At 39.9% G+C, this 18,623-nt stretch overlaps 1 protein-coding gene across 2 annotated transcripts in view; it reads left to right on the top strand.

Annotated features, from left to right (window-relative positions):
- Positions 1–18,623, top strand: part of sik2b (salt-inducible kinase 2b) — a 39,771-nt gene that overhangs the window by 5,713 nt on the left and 15,435 nt on the right. For both annotated transcript variants that reach the window (XM_053422365.1, XM_053422364.1), the window contains exons 3-4: positions 3,868–3,931; positions 13,421–13,582. In XM_053422365.1, the coding sequence (XP_053278340.1) occupies positions 3,868–3,931; positions 13,421–13,582 (226 nt within the window). The remainder of the gene's footprint in view (positions 1–3,867; positions 3,932–13,420; positions 13,583–18,623) is intronic.

Genomic DNA, 18,623 nt, shown 5'->3' with positions numbered 1-18,623 from the left:
ATTGCCCAAGCATGTAATGTACTTTGAACTTATGGTTGATATATTTGTGTCTGGACAACAACTGCCAGAAGAAATGCTACAGCAGGACGAGTGCCGTTTAGTATTACTTTGTCTATCATGTATGACAAAAGCTGAAAGACAGAGCTGCAACAAGATGGGAGTTTCATGAAGAGTTGTTCACTGACACATGTTGAGAATTGGTGTCTGAGGACTAGAAAAGCTTCGCTACAGCATCATCAAGCTGATGAGTGGAGGGTTAGGTTAAGTTAACACAGTCGAGTAACCAGTTACTGCAGAATAAAGTGCTGCTGAACGCACAACAAAGTGGGAGCTTGAAACTCTTTGGTTTGTGCACATCATCCTCTGGACATATAGATATTTCACATTTCAGTTCACGGTTTCAGTTCTTGGTTCCATTTAGATCTGGTTCACAGAAAATATTTTGAAATGTCACAGTTGAAAAAGACAAACACTTGATGAACAGCAAAACATTTCACAAATCTGAGGTAGATCAATTAAGTGTCGTATTTCCTCACTGTGCTTACACAATGCAAAAGAATGTGTTATTGCCCTAGTCTATTCTATTCAGAAAAGCATCATACACAATGGCTTAACTGTAAACTGAAATGTTCTGCGTCATTGTTGATTCTTGAAACACATTCGTAATTGTAACAGGATTTCTTGCTGCCGAAATTTGCTGTATTTTTTTTAGGTCAAGAACAATTTAGCTTGATGTTCTCTGCAATGGTTCTATTAAAATGACGCCATCTCACTCTCAGTAGTGAGAAGTGTGCTAAAGGGATTTTTTTATAGAAGTAAATAACATAAATGTCACTTCTCTTGTCATTTTTATAGTAATTGGTGTGAGGAAGTTAACATGACCCAAAGTTTATATTGTGAAACGATTGTGTTTTGGTTGTTGCACTTTAAACAACTAAAGGAAACTTGTTTCCGACAGCTACTGTGATGTCCACTGTCTGGCTCAAAGAGCCCGACCACCAATGACTCAATCTGTTTTTGGTGATGCCATTATGTTACATAAGACGGGTCCTGTTACTTTGTTTAGGGGAAATAAATGAGTGTTCATTATCATTACACAACCATGTGGCACTGCTCCAACTTTTTGCTGTGTTATTTTAGTATGTATCATTATCCTCAACAGCCCCTCCGTCCGATCAGCACAGGTCAATTAGCGATTTCCTTTTCAGTCTCATAAACTGGGATTGGCCCCCGAGGGAAGCCCTAGCAAATGAAGACACACAGAGACACAGACAACCCAACTGTGGACCCAAGTCTAGTTTACCGCTTTTCCGCTGACCCCGCTCTTCACTTCCTTTCTCCCGCTCATATCTCACCATCATCGGATTCTCTTGAGTTCACCACTCTCAATTATTCTCGACCAACAAGAGTCTCCTTCTCTCCAAGTAAAAATACTTTAAAGTGTCAAAATTATCATTGGATGTTTTTTTTGAAACTACAAAAACATGTCTTTCAGTACTTTTTCACAGGGATACCTTTACAAAATGAATGCTTCATTTTAAAATCAATCAGTTACAGGAAATCCTTGAATAAATGAGGATATTGAGTGGATCCTGACACCAAGTCAATATCCTCTATTTTATAATTAATGTCCACATTCTTAAAAGCATTAAAATAATTAAATTTATGATTCATTGACAGCCTTCTATTAAACAATCTAAAAGCATAGCCTGTATGCAGCATGTGAATAAGCACAGAGACGACTCACATTCAGATGGGATCAGTCAAGCACAGATTTAAATGGTCTTCAAACTTAATTACTATTATTTTTATGCTTGGACTGGCCAATCAAACTCAAAACACATAAAATTATAACTTGGCCAGTTTCCTGGAACAAGCGGCATACTGTTTAACATGTTGAATATCACCTCCAGCAATAGGCAGTGTCAGACCATGTGACATGAAGCTAAACACCAAGAGCAGTTTGCATTTCTTGGCACATGGAATTTGAACTATGAATCATCCACTTGCATTAGGAGTTATGACATGACAGATATATGGATTAATGTATTGCGCCTATAGTCGTTACAACAGTTCCTAAAAATGCTCCACACTGTGTACCTAATGTATTATCTTCACTGAATTGAAGTGGGACCGTAATTATTTTCAGTACAGGTAGGTTTTTATGTAGCTGCAGGCTTGTTATATAAATGGTAGTGAGGTACAGTAGTCACTTTGTATTTACTGTCTCTTACACAAATCCTGTGTAACTTCATTCATTTCTAAGAGAAGCATGCGTCATTGTATTGGCCTGAGATGTGACCTCTGAGACAAACATCAGTAATCCAAAATGATCTAGAAATTCATAATTTAGAGTGAAAATAGTAACAAATAAATACATGTTATAATGTATTTTGTCAAAAAACTTCGGGAGCTTCTGAATCGATATAAACATTTAAAGGAGACACAGAATAGTTTCTTGCTTATGTGAAGGTTTGTAAAGTTCAAAAGGCCAAAGTCCACAGTAAAGGTGTGGAGCCATAGCTCAATCCCACAGGAAAATGCTCCTGAAGCTCCTGAAACACCTGATCAGTTGTCGAGCTTCTGGGGAATCTTGATGTCATGAGTCATCACAATTGACCAGCTTTGCATAATACACACCTAGTGGCTAGTCTGACGTGCCCCCAAACAAAGCCAGGTAATGTGAGAGCAGAGGCCGAAATCTCCTACACATACTGGAAGCGGTTGACCAATCACAACAGAATCTGCCAACTGGCCAATCAGCGCAGACTGGGCTGTATCAGTAGGGGGCCCTTTGCGAGACAGGAACTTAAACCAAAGCGTTTCAGACAGAGGGTGAAAAGAGAAGCAGCAGCTTTGGATATTCTGAGGAAAGTGAAAGTATTTCTGAACATTTGGACATGTTAACCTTTATGAAGTCAAAATAATAAAGAATCTTTATGTATTGTATTGAACACACTTGCCCTAGTCTCAGATCACAGATGATATTTTATCTTGTCAAGCACAGATATAACTTATAATTCAAATAAAGGCTGCATTCCACTTATGTTAACTGGTGCCAGGGCCCTGCTTCTGTACTGGCTCACTGGCAAACCTAAATGAAACGGATTCAGTTTTATTACCTTTAGTTAAACCTGGCCCAATGTCTCAAGTCATAATGTCCGCCATGAGAATAGTTTAATATCCCAAAGTTGATGCTGTGCCATATTTATCAATCGGTTGTTTTCCACAATACACAACAACCAAGGCCGAACAAAGGGAGAGAAAAAAACTGGCTTTCATTTCCTAAATCCATGAATCGGTCAGTGTAACAGATGGAAAATTGATCATAAACAATGAGCGTGGGATCTCTGGTGTGAATGTCTGGCTCGCTGTGTCTGATTCATCCTCCCTCTCCATCTGATTCTCCCGTCCGTGTTTCACTCTATTCATCTCCCGAGTGTTTCTGTTTCTAAATCCGTTCTCCTCCTCCTCCTACACAACACGGCACCATGTGAGGGCTGAAAGGTTTAAGTACCATTCAAATATGCTCGGCAGCACCAACTGTCCACCTCCATTGTCTTACATGGTTACCATATTTAGACCCTGTGCCATTCATACATTTTGTTTTGCTCATGACTGTGTGGAAGCCAGAAGCTGTGGTTTAACCACAGAGTGTGAGGCTTGTGGAGAGTTGTGTAATATATTGGTGATTTGTATCTGTTGTTGTAAATCTTGTTTTCTAATTTGCTCTTGTTGCAGGAGAGCATTCATTTTGATTATCTGATGATAATGTTGAAAAGTGGTCTTCTGTGTGCATTCACGTTCACTCTCCCACTCTTTCTCTCCCCTCCCTCGGCCCCCGCTCCTTCGTTCTCTCCCTCACAGGTGATGGAGACAAAGAACATGCTTTACTTAGTCACGGAGTACGCCAAGAATGGGGAGATCTTCGGTGAGTGATCTTTTCAAGACCAAGATCAGTCTGAACTCAGTTTCTTACACACGTTGCCCCACCCAGTTCATGTACGTCCTCCCCATATCAGTTGCACACCAAAAAAAATCTGCTCTGTTGCGTCAATCATGTTTTGACAAACAAGGAAGTATCAAAGTCTCGTTGAGTTTGCAGCGCTCTTACAGTTATGCTGGCCTCTATCTCAAAGGTCACAGATGGAAAACTGCGAACACTGTCCTAATATGGTCCTTGTCATTAGCTGCAAGTAAATGCCGTGCTAAATGTGCTGACATCGTTTCCTGTCGTGTAAATGACATCACTGGCGGCCTTTGAAGGCCACAGAGAGGCAGCCTCAAAGAGAAAAGAGACAGATTTATTACTGTTTGTGGTGCAGAATCACATGCTGCTCGCTGCTTTACTGCTTAGATGTTCAGATTATGCAAGATATAAAGATTAGTTTCTACCTGCTGACGAGCAGTGGCGTCATCCTCCACGTTCATTAGTTCATGGTACTGAGATTAAATTCTACTTTAGTTTCTGCTTTCGACTCAAACTGTTAGGACCAAATGAGCGAATCTGCAAAAAGAAGCAACAAAAAAGGACCATCTTTACGAGACATGATTTTATAAATAATTTGTAATTTATGTGGACAGATTACAAGCTTACATTTACTTGTTTTGTGTACTTTTATTTGCACGATAGAAAGTGTTATAACCAAAGTGAAACATGTGACAGGAAATGTTAAAACACTGCAGGCTAATACTGTAAACTGGGCCTTTCCTAATTCAGGAGTTTTTTGTTTTTTCATTTAAAAAGGGTCAAGAGGAAAATGCCTTAAAACAAGCTGTATGAAAATCTTCAGAAATTTACAGAATTAACCAAAAACCATTAATAGACCAGTTAAAACCAGTGTGCCCCATATACACCAATATACAATGCCATTTTGGACATTTAGGGCAGATAGAAAAAAAATATTGTTCCTTTGCAATAGACAACAATTTCCACTCAGTCACTTGCCAGTTATTTAGAGGCAAAAATGCCCTAAAAAGGGAAGTGGGCAAAAATTTACTAAATGAGTTCCAAGTGGAACAGTTTGATCATACAAGATACAATAATGATTTTTTTATTATATATGGTACGTCGGTTGAACTGTTTAACTTTAATAATCTAAAGTTCAAATAAAGAGACTCGTGCACGAGGGGGACAGACAAGTCAGAACTTGGCAAGAATAGTACATGACGATAACGCATTATCTCAGTCTGCCATAGAACGACATGCACTCTATCGCTGCTGCACACGCACTTCACACAGACTCAATTTGTACAATGTGTATGCACTTCAACCAGTACACTAGACCCAGATAAACAGCACCTTTTATATTTTTATTTAAAAAAATGTTTGTCTCTGAGTATTTATTTGATGAGAAATATTGGAATCCTCTCTTGCAAACATGAAATACTTTACCTTAAAAAATATCAAGAATTACAACACAAGTTTCGACCTGTCTGAGGTGGACAAGGGGTAAGTGGCTCATGATCCACAAAAATTATTGGCCTCACCTATAAGACTGTCTGAGAATATTAGCACTCTAACCTACTTCCAGACACAGTAGCAGACAGACTTACTCCAGCAATAGTCTACGGTAAACGTATTGGTCTTGTCTGCCTGCCGGCCTGTGTGTCTGTGCCTGTGTGTGTGTGTGTGTGTGTGTCTTTGTAATTCTGAGGCCAGTGTTCCACTTGTGATGTTGACTCAGCAGCAGCAACTCCTGCTCCTGTGACCTAGTGAGAGCTGGGAAGCAGACACAAGAAAAAATGAATGAGAAAACGGGAAGGAAGTGCAGACGTGCGGAGAGATTCATCTGCATCAGAACATATGTCATTGCCATTTCAACTCAACCAAGCAGCATCTTCTATTAGCCCAGACTACAGGAGTTCCAATGTACAGTGTACTCGTAATGGAAATTTGCTTTCATTCAGTGTGATGAGAAGATCGATTCCACTCTCAAAGCTCTCGTAGTGCTAAATACGAAGTTACTGCCAGGAGAAGGTTAGCTTGGCTTGGCACAAAGACCGGAAGCTCAGGGAGCTAGCTCGCCATGTTAATCGTATTACTACATGTTGTACTACAAGTGTTATGTTAATTTGTTTTACAGGTGCTGGTCTTTTTCGTTTTTAACCTAGGAAAGACCCAGGTATCTGTTTGCAGTCTTTATGCTAAGCTAAGCTAAGCTAACCCTCTCCTAGCATTTTTGAATGCGAATAAAAACCAGCTATTAAAAGGTGATTGAATCCTTAACCATTGCCAGTATAGTTCGCCGTTCATTTCTTTTTTCAGTGTTGTGTTTGCACGAAACGAAAAATGCTTGCCATAATGTTCGACCTACAAACTAATTTGACCCGGGAGTGAATGCCGATTGTATCCATCCCCAAAACCAGATATTAGTGGGTCTAAGTGTTTTTTTTTGGTCAGTGGAAAGGGGACTATATATTGACCCTACAGACATTAGAGTGGCGTCAGTCTTCTCATCTAACTCCTGGCAAGACTGTTCCTTTAAACAACCGATAACAATTGGGTTAACCTCATTTTCTATAAACCGTAGATTTTCTCATGGATCATCTCAGGATATTACAAAACCATTATGTCCTGATTCCTCAGACCCCTCTGACCTGATTGCACAATGTACTATAGTTATATAAGACATTAATTTGTCAAGCCAGGCCATCAGCCAGGCAGACAGCAACTGGTCGCTGTAGAGGCAGACTAGTATTACAGTATTCAATCTCACCATATCGAACAATCGTTACTGATTTCCAAATGTGCTTCGTGGAGAATGGCTCGAGTCATCCAGTCATGCTGCACTCAGACAAATGGATAAACTGCCAGGTCTGATCTCCAACCTCGTCCTCCGCTATCGCCCTCCTGAGAGTTGCATCGTATTTTTTCCGACATGACGGATTTCTCAGGGCTGCTCCTCGCAATAGGTTACACAGAGGAAGATGGGAAGTTGTGGATGCTGAACAGCCCAGCCTGTTAAAGTGAATCAGTGAAAGTGTGTATGTGTGTGTGTGGAACTGTGAAGACAAAGAACCTGGGTGGGTGGGCACAGCATAGGAATCCATGCCAGTTCGTGTATGTGCCTTTGTGTCTGTAAGTCTGTCTGCCGCTCCATAGGCTGCCTCACCACCGCAGGATGGATCAAACCTGGAAATTGGGTCAACCACAAATAAAGAGGAATTGCAGAGAGCAGACGCAGGAGGAGAGAGGAGGTAGAAGAGAATAGAGAGGCGAGAGCAGGGGACATCCATTTGAATTTGGAAGGTGGTGGGGAAATGTAGGGCACGCATATTTAAGAAAGCACTGCTGGAGAGAGGGGAGTATAATAGCTAGTAGTGATAAGAATCACTCATGCAGATCTCGTGTCTGACTGATGGGAAGGGAATGAGACGGCCAAACTGGTTGATTCCAAAGGAATACTTAGGCTATTTTTTTGATTTTTGATTTTCTTATCTATTTCACCACAAACCTTCACATCTGGGTCAGTTCTCTGCATCTGTAAGCTGACAGGCTGTGGCAGCTTTCACTTTGATGACCAGAGGAGAACAACTTAAATTAATAAAAGAAAGGCTGCTCAAATTAAGACCTGCTGTTTGGTATCGAATAACATGAAAAGTTAAAAATGTCTTCAAAAATAAGTTTCCAAGTGACTCCAATATTTGGGTAAACCTGAGGCATATATGCCACAAAATGTTTTCACTAGTTCACCAATTTTAGCAATTAATTTGTAAATGTATAAAACCTGAAATCTGGATGTTTTATTGTTTAATATTTTCCAGTTTGAAAAAATGATGATATTCACTTCTAACCTTTCACAAGGTTGCCTCATCGGTTCAGGCATCTAACAGCAGTCATATGACTCAACCCATTTCACATGATGTGCAAAATATAGTTGAAGGACAACAGCCGATGTAGAGAATATGCATACATGAAACTTAGGTTTACTTGCCTCAATGATGTCAGATATGTGACAGTCCTGACCAACAACATAATTGTCCATCAAATGCATGTGCATACACACAGTTCATTAGTCAATTATGTACTTTTATATCAGGGTTACAACAATTCGTCAATTAATTTGTCAGGCTTTCGATATTAAGTTTCTCAAATTTGTAGATTTGCTGCTTTTCATTGGTATAAAATAAATTCTTAGGATTTGTCAGCGTTTTTTAATGAATATATCAAGCCGTCTGAATACATTTCCTGGAGCAGTGGACATTTTTTGTTTTCACTTTTTCATAAAGACAAACAAATCTAATATGTTTGGCAGATTAATTAGTAATAAAAACAATTTGTGTTGGTATTGCAGAGTAAGGTATTGTCAAAGTGGTTTACACCGGTAAAAGTCCAAAGGATGTAGCAGAAGAAGTAAAAAAAAAAAAAAACACAGTTAAACATATCGAAATTCAAAAGGCTAATAACTAGATGTCAATAGTAATGAAACCACCAAGACAACACAAAATCAAGCCTATGAGAATACATTTTATTGTTCAGTCTGAAGGTATCCTAATGCTCTGATGCCCTGACCTCCTCTGATAGGCCTACAACACAAAGTCTTAGTTCTGGTTGGGTGAGGTTCAGGATCTCAAGGGATAAGAAGTATGTTATACTAATTGGTCATTACCTCAACCAGATAGGTCTGTTTTATAGTAGGAATAAACAAAATCTACTGAACCGATATCTTCCAAAATCATTCTTTCACCTGCTTAACTTTAAGACAGATAAATGATTTGTAATTGGACCATTTCCTTAGGTGTTTCCAGTTGACAGTGTTTCCAGTTGCAGCTTTTAAAAAAATGTAAGAAGAAAAATGATGTGCCACAATAAGCCTGACAAGTTATTCTACATTTGAGCTGAGGCAATTTGTTTGTTTCCTTCAGTGATTGCAAACATTTGGAAACCCAGTAGAGTTTTAGTGATCAATAAATCAAACAAATCTTATTTATACATGTTCTGTTTTTTACATGTCTGCATTCATACAAAATATCTTCTCTACAAAAGTTAAACTAAACTAAATAGATAAACAGAGGTAGTGCAATTATCACATTTTTGCTGTAAGATTTCATTTCATTCTTAATTGTTGTCTCTTAATCCCTGGTTGCTGTACTGACTCACAGTCATCTGCATTCACCTCATTTTATGTGAAGCAGAAAACCAAAGAATATTTATCAGTGGTGATGGCATTAATCAGCTAGTATGAGAAAGTCAACAAGGGTTATGTCCTTCAGATTTTAATCAAGTGTTTGTATGATGATGATATGATAATTTCCCCTAGTTGAGCCTTATATTTCACAAAGAAAAACAATGTTCACACACCTCTACATAATCAGAAGCTGAACCTGTGGAATCCTTTTTGATCCTGCACCAGCCTTGACATCCCCTATAAAAAGCATTCCCTTCCAAAGTGCAAGATGGTTAAATCATGCTGTGCTCAAAATTTATTTTACGGGTTATGTTTATGTCTGACTTCTCGAGTGCAGTCAGCATCAGGCAGAATGCAAATTATACAGTCTAAATATCAGACTTTTCCCTCGTAGGCTAAGAAAGAACTGAAAAATGCACTGAGAGGTTGCCTGATATGTGTCATTCCTAATTTCTGAACATGCACTGTTTTTATTTGCCAGGCAGTCACATACCTTTTAGTGTTTTGAGTTGCAACAAACCTCCTTTTTTTTCGGGTCTGAAAAAGCTCAGACTCTCTGATTCCATCAGGAAGCAGCTGCTCCTCAGACTAAAGGAGTGGACGACATGAAATGTAATCCGAATTTTTTAGGAGATTAAAAAACACCCTGACTCAATCTAACTGAACAAACCTGTATGATCACAGCAAACACTTTCTCCAATCTAGGAATTTAGATGCACAAAAACCAGGCAGGTGCTGAGCTGAAATGAATAAATAATAAAATAAACGCAATGATTAAGTGAAAATTGGAGCCCTGCAGTGTGAGTCATTAGTTGTTTTTTTGTTTTTTTAATTACTAAATCATCTCCCCCCCCCCCCCCCCCCCCCCCCCCCCCCCATCTCTCAGTTTAAATTGCACACTTACATATTAATGTAATACAGCTTTGACTTCCAGAAGGAGCACGAAGTATAAGTGACAGTTGTTTTTCTATAAATCTGCAACACATGATTATTTCCCTTTTATGGAGTTATTTGACAAAAAAGAATTCTCCATTTCTCTTTTTCAATTTTTTTGAATTTCTTTTTGTGTGTGTTTGCCCTTTGTCCTTTGCTCACACACGCACAGATGTTGTCACAGGTCTTTTTTATAGACTTGCAGTCATGCACTCATTTCCTGGAGATTTACTCTAACCATGGCTAACTCTTAACCTAACCTAATTCAAATTTGGAACACGTCATAGCATTTGTCTTCAATTGTATAAGCCGTGTCTATGAAGATAAGGCTATGAAAGACGCGCCCACACACCCACACCCACATACATTCCAGTCTTGCCCCATGGTGTTATATGAAGTCTAGCCAGAGGTCTGTCCAACAAGCCAGTCCGTACCCAAACCTGAGCAGCTGTTTTGAGACTTAGCTCCTCCAACAGCTCTCATCAGAAGTGGAACACAGTAGTTGTTGAGCTGTTCTTTAATACCCCTATGATTCATATTTGTTCTTTTCACTTTCCCAGAATGCATCTCTGCATGCCTCACTGTACTGAGGTCCTTGCCCTGGCCAACATTGTATCAGTGGATTACTCATCCTTCCACTGGGGCAACGCGCGCGCGCTTGTGTGCGTGTTGATTACTCAAACAGTAATGACTTGTTTTTCAAGTGCTACTGTAGTGCAGTGCTCATGTTCATTGTTTAGCCTAAAGTGCATTTCAGTGTTTAAACAGTGAAGAAAGATTCTTCGCAGGCTTGAAATAATCCGTTGATTACTCAGTTTGCAACAGTTTTGAGAACTGATCATGTTTTTAAGCTGAGAGGCTACAACATCAGTCTAATTCTTACTCCTCCATAGTAAATATTTGCTTTCTTTTTATACTTGAATAGTGTTGTTTAGAACTACAAGGCAATATGAATGTAATCATCTGAGCTGGACCAGTCATGGAGGATTTATAGACAAAACAATTGACTGAAAAAAAAATATCACTTTAAATTGATAGTACAGATAGTTTTTTGTTGCAGCTCAAGATTTCTTAATCAAGTAAAAGACTAGGGAGAATAACTGTGCAAGGCTGCAAATAATCTTGAACTTGGAACCACTCGCTGCCTTGTGTACTGTGTCCATTTGGATCATTGGTTGTGCAAATCCTTAGATATTTAAACTTTGCATTCACAAGATTTACATTCTCCGTCTTTTTGCAACTTTGGAAAATGTGACTCTTCTGTCAGTCGTCTGACTCAATCTGCTTCAGTCTGTTTGTGCTGTCTCACCACCAAGACCACCACCAGGTTTTCTTTGCTATTTGTCTGAGGTAAACATATTTGCCATTGGCATGATGTGATAGAATTTCCTGGAAGGCTTAGCTACAATTTTTTCTGCCATGAATTAACAAAATGGTAACCTTGAGTATCGCCATTTTTATTGTTTACATCATCCAGCAAATCAGGTTAATCTCTACGGTATGAGCCCTCTGGTGTTGCCCCAACACACGCATCACGATAACCATACTGTTGTCTGTCTACGCAAATGTGTTGTTGGAAACCAAGTGCGCTTCCAGCCTGACAGTGTGTGCGGTTATTACTTTGGAGTCCTGTTCTCTTCATGTGCGCATATTCTGACCCCTTCGACACATTCCCCTCCCCTGTGTGTTTTTTGATTAGCAGCATAGCATGAAAGCTGCCCCAGTCACTGAACGGCTTCCTCTATGGAATTTGCCAGCTTCTGTCTAATCAGGTTCTCACTGACAGAAGTTGGCCATTCATCAGACACACTGGGTGTTGGAGCAGCATCATCTCCCTGACGCTCAGTCCTGCAACGTAAAAATTGAAGTCTTTTCTTTTTTTTTATTGTGCAGTCTTTGTCCCAAAACACTGCTGACCTTTTAGTCAACTCTGTACTGAGACTTTACCAAGTTGTTAGGATGAGGTGATTACAGTGTGATGCTTGTTCCTGGCCTGGGGACATAGGTTGCTCTACTTTAAATAACTCATGTTTGGTTGATGGCACAAGGTTTCTGATGTTAATGGGCTGTGAAATTGGCTTAGTTTGACATCTTTGTGCATTTTGACAGAGACCTAGTTTCAATACTCTCGGCAGTGATGTTATCTTCGCACAACTGTGTGTGCACACCAGGGAAATCACAGCAGTATAACTTATATTTAAAAGGAAAGAAGTAAAGCTGTGATGTTTTTAGAACAGATGCAAAGACCAAGCAAAAAGTTGGTTTTAATACTAACCTGCAAGTGGATATCTTGCTTTGGGATTGATCTGCTGGATCTTCTGGTAATTGCATGTCATGTATTTGGCTGTGTTTGTCGTGGTTGTTCTTGTGCATTGTTGTCAGGTTTGGTTGGTGGTCTGTATCCTTGCCAGCTGGAAAGAAAGCCAACAGAATGTCCTATCTTGTTGCCACAAAGTGTGAATTGAAGAGTTAGCAAGCTATCTGCACAGAGAGGTGTGAAGAAGAACCCTGCCGGCAGCAACAAGCACTCTCCAAAGTTCATGGGACTGAGAAAACAACAACAACATGCGTCCTATAAAATTGTCTGTCGCACTGACAAGAATAATTAGTGAACGCTGAGTGTGAAAGGTTGGAAAAACAAAAAGGTGTGTTGTAAAAGCAGACGATGGTAGAAAGGTCAGTGATCTGGATGCTTGGAGAATGAAGACCGTAAAAATGAATGACTTGGAGGCAGCATAGAGACTTTGGCTTTGTATGTTTTTCTAAACAACCACAAAGTTGCTCTGTCTTCTGTCTCAGCTTGTGCTCACTGTGTGTGTTTGTGTGTGCACTGCAACTATACACCGACAAACACTGCATCACCATTAAACCTCCCACAGCTCACACCCTGTTCCAACTTGTACCAGTGTGGACACTATGTAGCAGAACAACAGTTCTCAGTACTCATCCTCCCTTTTCCTCTTCCAACTATGACAACACATTCACTCTCCGTGTCATCTGTCATCCACTGCCTATACTCTCACACATAAATGCACACACACACACTCACACACACACACACACACACGCAAACAAGTTAGCTTTAAATAGGGGTTTCTGAAGAACAAATTACATTGTTTATCTTTAAATGAATATGCTGTAAACAAGAGCTGGTAAACTACTACCGTCACCAGGACTACACCTTACAAAAAATAAATCATCATTTCAACACAACCACTGAAACTCCACCCCAAAAATCTACACAATCCTTTATTTTTAATTGCTGTGTAATAACCTTATACTGTGTTGAAAAGTGCCAATTCTTGAAATCTAAGTTGATGCTAAACATCTGCATACTTCTCTCTCTGTGGCTGTAGACTACCTGGCAAAGCACGGCCGTCTCAGTGAGCCGGAGGCAAGGAGGAAGTTCTGGCAGATCCTGTCGGCGGTGGAGTACTGTCACAACCGCAACATCGTCCACAGGGACCTGAAGGCGGAGAATCTGCTGCTGGATGGCCACATGAACATCAAGATTGCAGGTACCCTTAAACGAATAGTGCAGGGACGACCCGTAAGCTCACCGCTGGTCGAGAATTGTAAGACGTCTCCATGGAATCATGAAGTTTTGATCCATCGCCTGCAATGATTTGTGCCATTTTAGTTCAGAAATGTCTTAAGTACCTGCCCAGGCCATTTGCATAGTGTTGATAGGTGGACTGAGATTGATAACGAGGTAACAGTTGGCTGAAGGATGCCAGGACAGACATCTTAAAATCTCAGTGAGGCTTGTGCCACCTTTTAAAATCCGATGAACAGAGGCGGTCAGAATTCCCCTCCACCAGCTTTATTATGGAGGTGGAAACATTAAAGATAATAGACAAAAATAGGAATGGGCCCTGAGGCAGGTATTTGAAACTAAGCTGGATGTCTGTCGTACAAGCTTCAATGTGTGATTATTAAGCAAGTGGCATTAAGAGCTAGCAAGTGAGAATGTCACCCTACCGCTGCGTCCCAGAGTAGTGGGGGTGACGGAGGCAAGAATTGGGGTTTAATTGGTAGCGGAGAGGAGGTGATGACATGGATTGGCTACTTGGCGGGGAGATGGAATATCAGATGAGAGGATGGAGGAAGAATGAGGACGAGTGGTGCAGTGCAGGGTGGTCAGGGTGCAGTTGCTGCAATACTCTGAAAGAGGCCAGGGTTTATCTTAGGCTTTATTCCGAGCTGATTCTGACATCCATCTGAGGTGACCTCATCACACGAGGTTGGCTATAAATACAGGTGTGAATGGATACCAGACTGGGAAAATGCCCTCTTGTCCTCAAAGGACTTCAAAAGGTTGAATAAAGTCACTGTTTATTGGTTTTATAAATGTTTCTTCACGAGGGGAAATGACAGACAAGCTCCTCAGTTGACCTTCACTCCCAGTTTTCAGTGGCTTGTATTTGTTCTATGAGGTAAAGTCAGATAAAGACAGGACTGCACAATGACTGAGAGAGAACCGAAGGTTAAACCTGCATCATTACTCGTCCTCTCCACTGTTTCTCAGAATGGTCCAAGATGATCACCTGGAGATGTTATTAGCCCAACAGTAATTTTCACAAACATGTCTGACTCACAGCCGATTGTCCGCACGGCAGATTTGATTTGAAGCAGGAAAAACAATGAACAGAACATTACCTGGCGTGTGATTAGAGAAAACATCCCTGGGGTGGACATCAGCGGCAAAGTACATTCTGTACTTCTCTTACCCACAATTTGCTCCGACATGTTTTGTAAATGGTACATGAAGGGAAGATGTCATTTTCGCACTGTACATGAGAAGGAAAGCCCTCGCTTCAATTCTCCCATCTGTATTAGTCACATTGATGCCAGTTTACCGTAGATCAGCCATCCCTTCAACAGGACGTTTAAAGACGTACGTTTCCTGTTTGTGTTAATGCAACTAGAGCTGCATCTACTTGTTGTTTTCATTATCACTTCATCTGTTGATTATTTATAGACTTTAAATGCAAATGGATGGCCCCTGAAATTAACTGCAAGAAATGATGGATTGAATTGCACAATAGTTTTGTCCTGTCCTGCAGGATAAACAGACTTTATTTAGTGCATCGCCTAAGGACAAATTAAACTATGGAAAAAAATGTTTTAAGATTAGTTTTATCATCATCCTATCAACTTTTCAGCGTGCTTTGGATTGATGTGTATCATATCTTTTACTTAATATGTTTTAGACTATTTTATTTTATATAATTCATTCAGCTTTATTTTCAACTAGAGGGGCACTCAGTAAAGGGCATCCCAATGAGTTTTTCATCAAGATCCATTAATTAATAAAGAATGTTGAAAAACTCCCTATTTTGCAATTTTAAAGAAAACAAAAACAAATTCCTGATCCAGATCCACACCAAAGTGTAGAAGATGAAGAAGAAGAAGAAAAGTGCAATGAGTTCTCCCCCAGCCCATACCACACCCTTCCACCAAGTTTGTGCTAAACTATCCAGGACTTTTTGTAGAATCCTGCCAACTAGCAGACAGATGAAAAAAAAGAAAACAAATTCAGACAAGAACAACCTTTGGCTGTGGTAATTATATTCATATTATTCTTCACCATTTTATATATATATTTTTTTATATTTGCCTTCTTTTGATTTTAAACTATGAGCTCTAAAGATATTCAGGTTGCAATTATATAAAACAAGGACTATGCATGTAGAAACAGATTATACCTCTGATTCTGCGGTTTCCCTGCACTCCAGTATTGCCTCCCTGCTTCCTAAAGGCCACCACTGGTCAGTCTCTGTGAAGCTTAACCAGGCAGTGGTCAGTCAAAGAAAGGTCAGGCTCACGGTGGCTGCAGAGGAGAGGGGAGCGGCGGCAGCGGGGGGTGCCCTTCATGTTTTCTCTTCAAACAGCTCCTTTACGTTCGAGTTGACAGTCTGAGGGGAACAGAATGTGCAGAAGAGGAATGACAATAACAAAAGCGAGGTGCTGTATCAGAGTAGGTGGGCCTTTCTGACTTAAAGAAAATACATGTCTGTATTCCATGTTTCCAGTTGAGTTTCTCTCGGAGGATGACTTTCAAGGCATTTATAGCTTCATTAACCATTATTTCAGGTTCTCAAGGTTGAATCCATCTGCTGAGTGGTGTGTCATTTAAAATGCAACAAACCTGAAAGGTATTTCATGCTCAATTAAACCATGTGGCGAGAACAAACAATCTCCAGATCGGGAGCAGCTGTTGCAGCTTTCTTTAACTTGTCGGCATATTGGATTCTTTTGTAAAGACCAAAAGCTAAACCCTCACGGGTTGACCCATATGACAACGTACAGTATACCATACAATAATAGATGTAAAGATGGAGTCGTGTCTACTGGTCTGTCTTCTTCGTCGTTGTTGTTCTTGTATCATCTCAGATTATATTGTATCTTTGTCGTTTGTGTTGCAGATCAGAACAGAGCTGCTTTCTGTTTGTATCTGTTTGTATATGTGATAAAGTCACAGATGACATTTATTAAATTATCTATAATCGAGCATTCCCATTGACCTTCTACGTCAATTCTTGACCATGGAAGCAGCAGCTCATCCATTAGTACCATTTATCATTCGATTTCAACACGTGATCTTTAAAGCCACAAAAGAAGATTTCTCTGTGACATTATATGTTAGTGATTAAAAATTGTGGTTAAAAGTAAATATAACTGTTTAATCAGCATAGTGTAAATATTCTGTATATGGTTTGGGGTCATAATTGGTTGACAGTAATAAAATAACCCTTCGACTGGGATCAGATTCTGAGAGTTAATGAATCCTACTATGTGCTGAGAGGTACATGACCTCAACTATGTCCAACTTAGCAGAGTAGCACAGACAAAAATAAAAATGTAGAAATCTGTATGTATCAAATAACAAAGGTATTTTTAACTTTGGGACACATCTTTACATTCACATGTGACCCCCATCACTCCTGGTAGGATAAAGATTTGGATCCTTTAAAGCAATAAATAATTATAGCTTAAACTGTTCAATACAGTCAAGCATGCAGTGATATGTAGGGTGTATCAACTAGATGTCTACTACATTCAAGCTGCCCTGGATAGCATTAATGTACCAGGTTTAACAGTTAAAGCAGAATTTAACATTTAATGAACAGCTGCCATTGTGGTAACATATGACAAGAGATTTTCTACGGAGAAAGCCTGTATAAATAAATTGAACAATGTATATTTATACAGGTGTTTATTTGAATTGCATGTCAATTGCCAGACACAAAGCGGCTTCTAGTGAAGGATTACACTCGAGCATTACTACAGTATAGGAGACCTTGGAGTAGGAACTAAGAGCTAAACCTGCTCAAGATGATGGAGTGCAAGGAGATGAAGCAAAGAAGTGCACAGTAATTGTGAGTTGGGCGTGTTATGGTTTTAGAGGTGCTAAAGAGGAGTTGCATACCGAAGAGTTTTCAAGAGCTTGTTGAAGATGGAGAGTGACTCTGCTTCTCTGATATGATGTGGGCGCACGTTCCACCTCGTCTGGAGCAAGACTGCCTTGTGTGCGGCTATGGCACTGCCAGACATCCTCCTCAGAGGAACGGACTGGCCAAGAAGTAGCATAAGCCTGTGTGGTTGAGTTCAACTAGATGGGGCGCAGACCCAGAAGTAACTGTAGTGACTTGAGTTTGATTTTGTAGCCTGTGGAGGTTGATGAGCGGTGCACTGGCATGTGCCCTTTTCAGACTGATCCAGAAGAAGACACAACGCACCATCCTGGACCATCTGTAAGAGTTTCCCTCTGTGTATGATGGGAATCCCACCAGAAGGACTTTTCTTTCAATGCCAACATATGAGCTACTCATGGTCGTAACAGACCAATTAAGATTCTACTGGCAAAACCCCTGAGTATAGTGAATTAAGAAGGTTTGGACTACTGGACGTATTACGACGAAATTGGGTGGAAAGATGTGGTATGGGTCAGGGGAGACCCATTCAATTTTGTTGCTAGTCAGGGGGTGGATCTGGGAATTGTTTTCAGTTTGTTTAATAATGTGAGATAGGTTGTTTTTTTTAACCTTATTGTGAAAGTCTCAAGAAATAATGAGAGATCATTATAGAAACAAATCAGATATATTTAGATTGCCAAAATCTATGAACTGGTGGTGAACTGGTGGTGACCTGGATAATGGTCAGGATTTTGGAAATCAAAATAGGTATTTTTAGTGGGGTGATCTTTTCTCGGTTATTGTACGGTAATAGATATTCAATTGAACGATATCAGAAAATCTCTAATTTACCTTTTTTAAAAACCGTTTGGGAAACGTTTGTGTGTATGGTATGTGCATCTGATGCAATACATGTACATGCATATATATCCTTTTAGTTGCTGATGATTTCAGCTTTTCATTTGTTAGAGGAAGATTTTCTTCTGTCAAAAAGCTACATGGTTTCACCTGACATGACCTTCGCAATAAGAGTGAAAGAGGCTGAGGTGTTTTGGAACTTGAAGAATACAAGAATGAAGACCAAGAGAGAGAAACATTTCCAGGTTATAAAAAAGTAGAGAAGAGATGGGAAGGGAAGGGA

This window comes from Pleuronectes platessa, chromosome 5, assembly GCF_947347685.1.
Source record: "Pleuronectes platessa chromosome 5, fPlePla1.1, whole genome shotgun sequence".
Classification (NCBI taxonomy): domain Eukaryota; kingdom Metazoa; phylum Chordata; class Actinopteri; order Pleuronectiformes; family Pleuronectidae; genus Pleuronectes; species Pleuronectes platessa.
The sequence above is the reverse complement of the archived record's forward strand: the minus strand, read 5'-3'. Positions and strand labels throughout refer to the sequence as shown.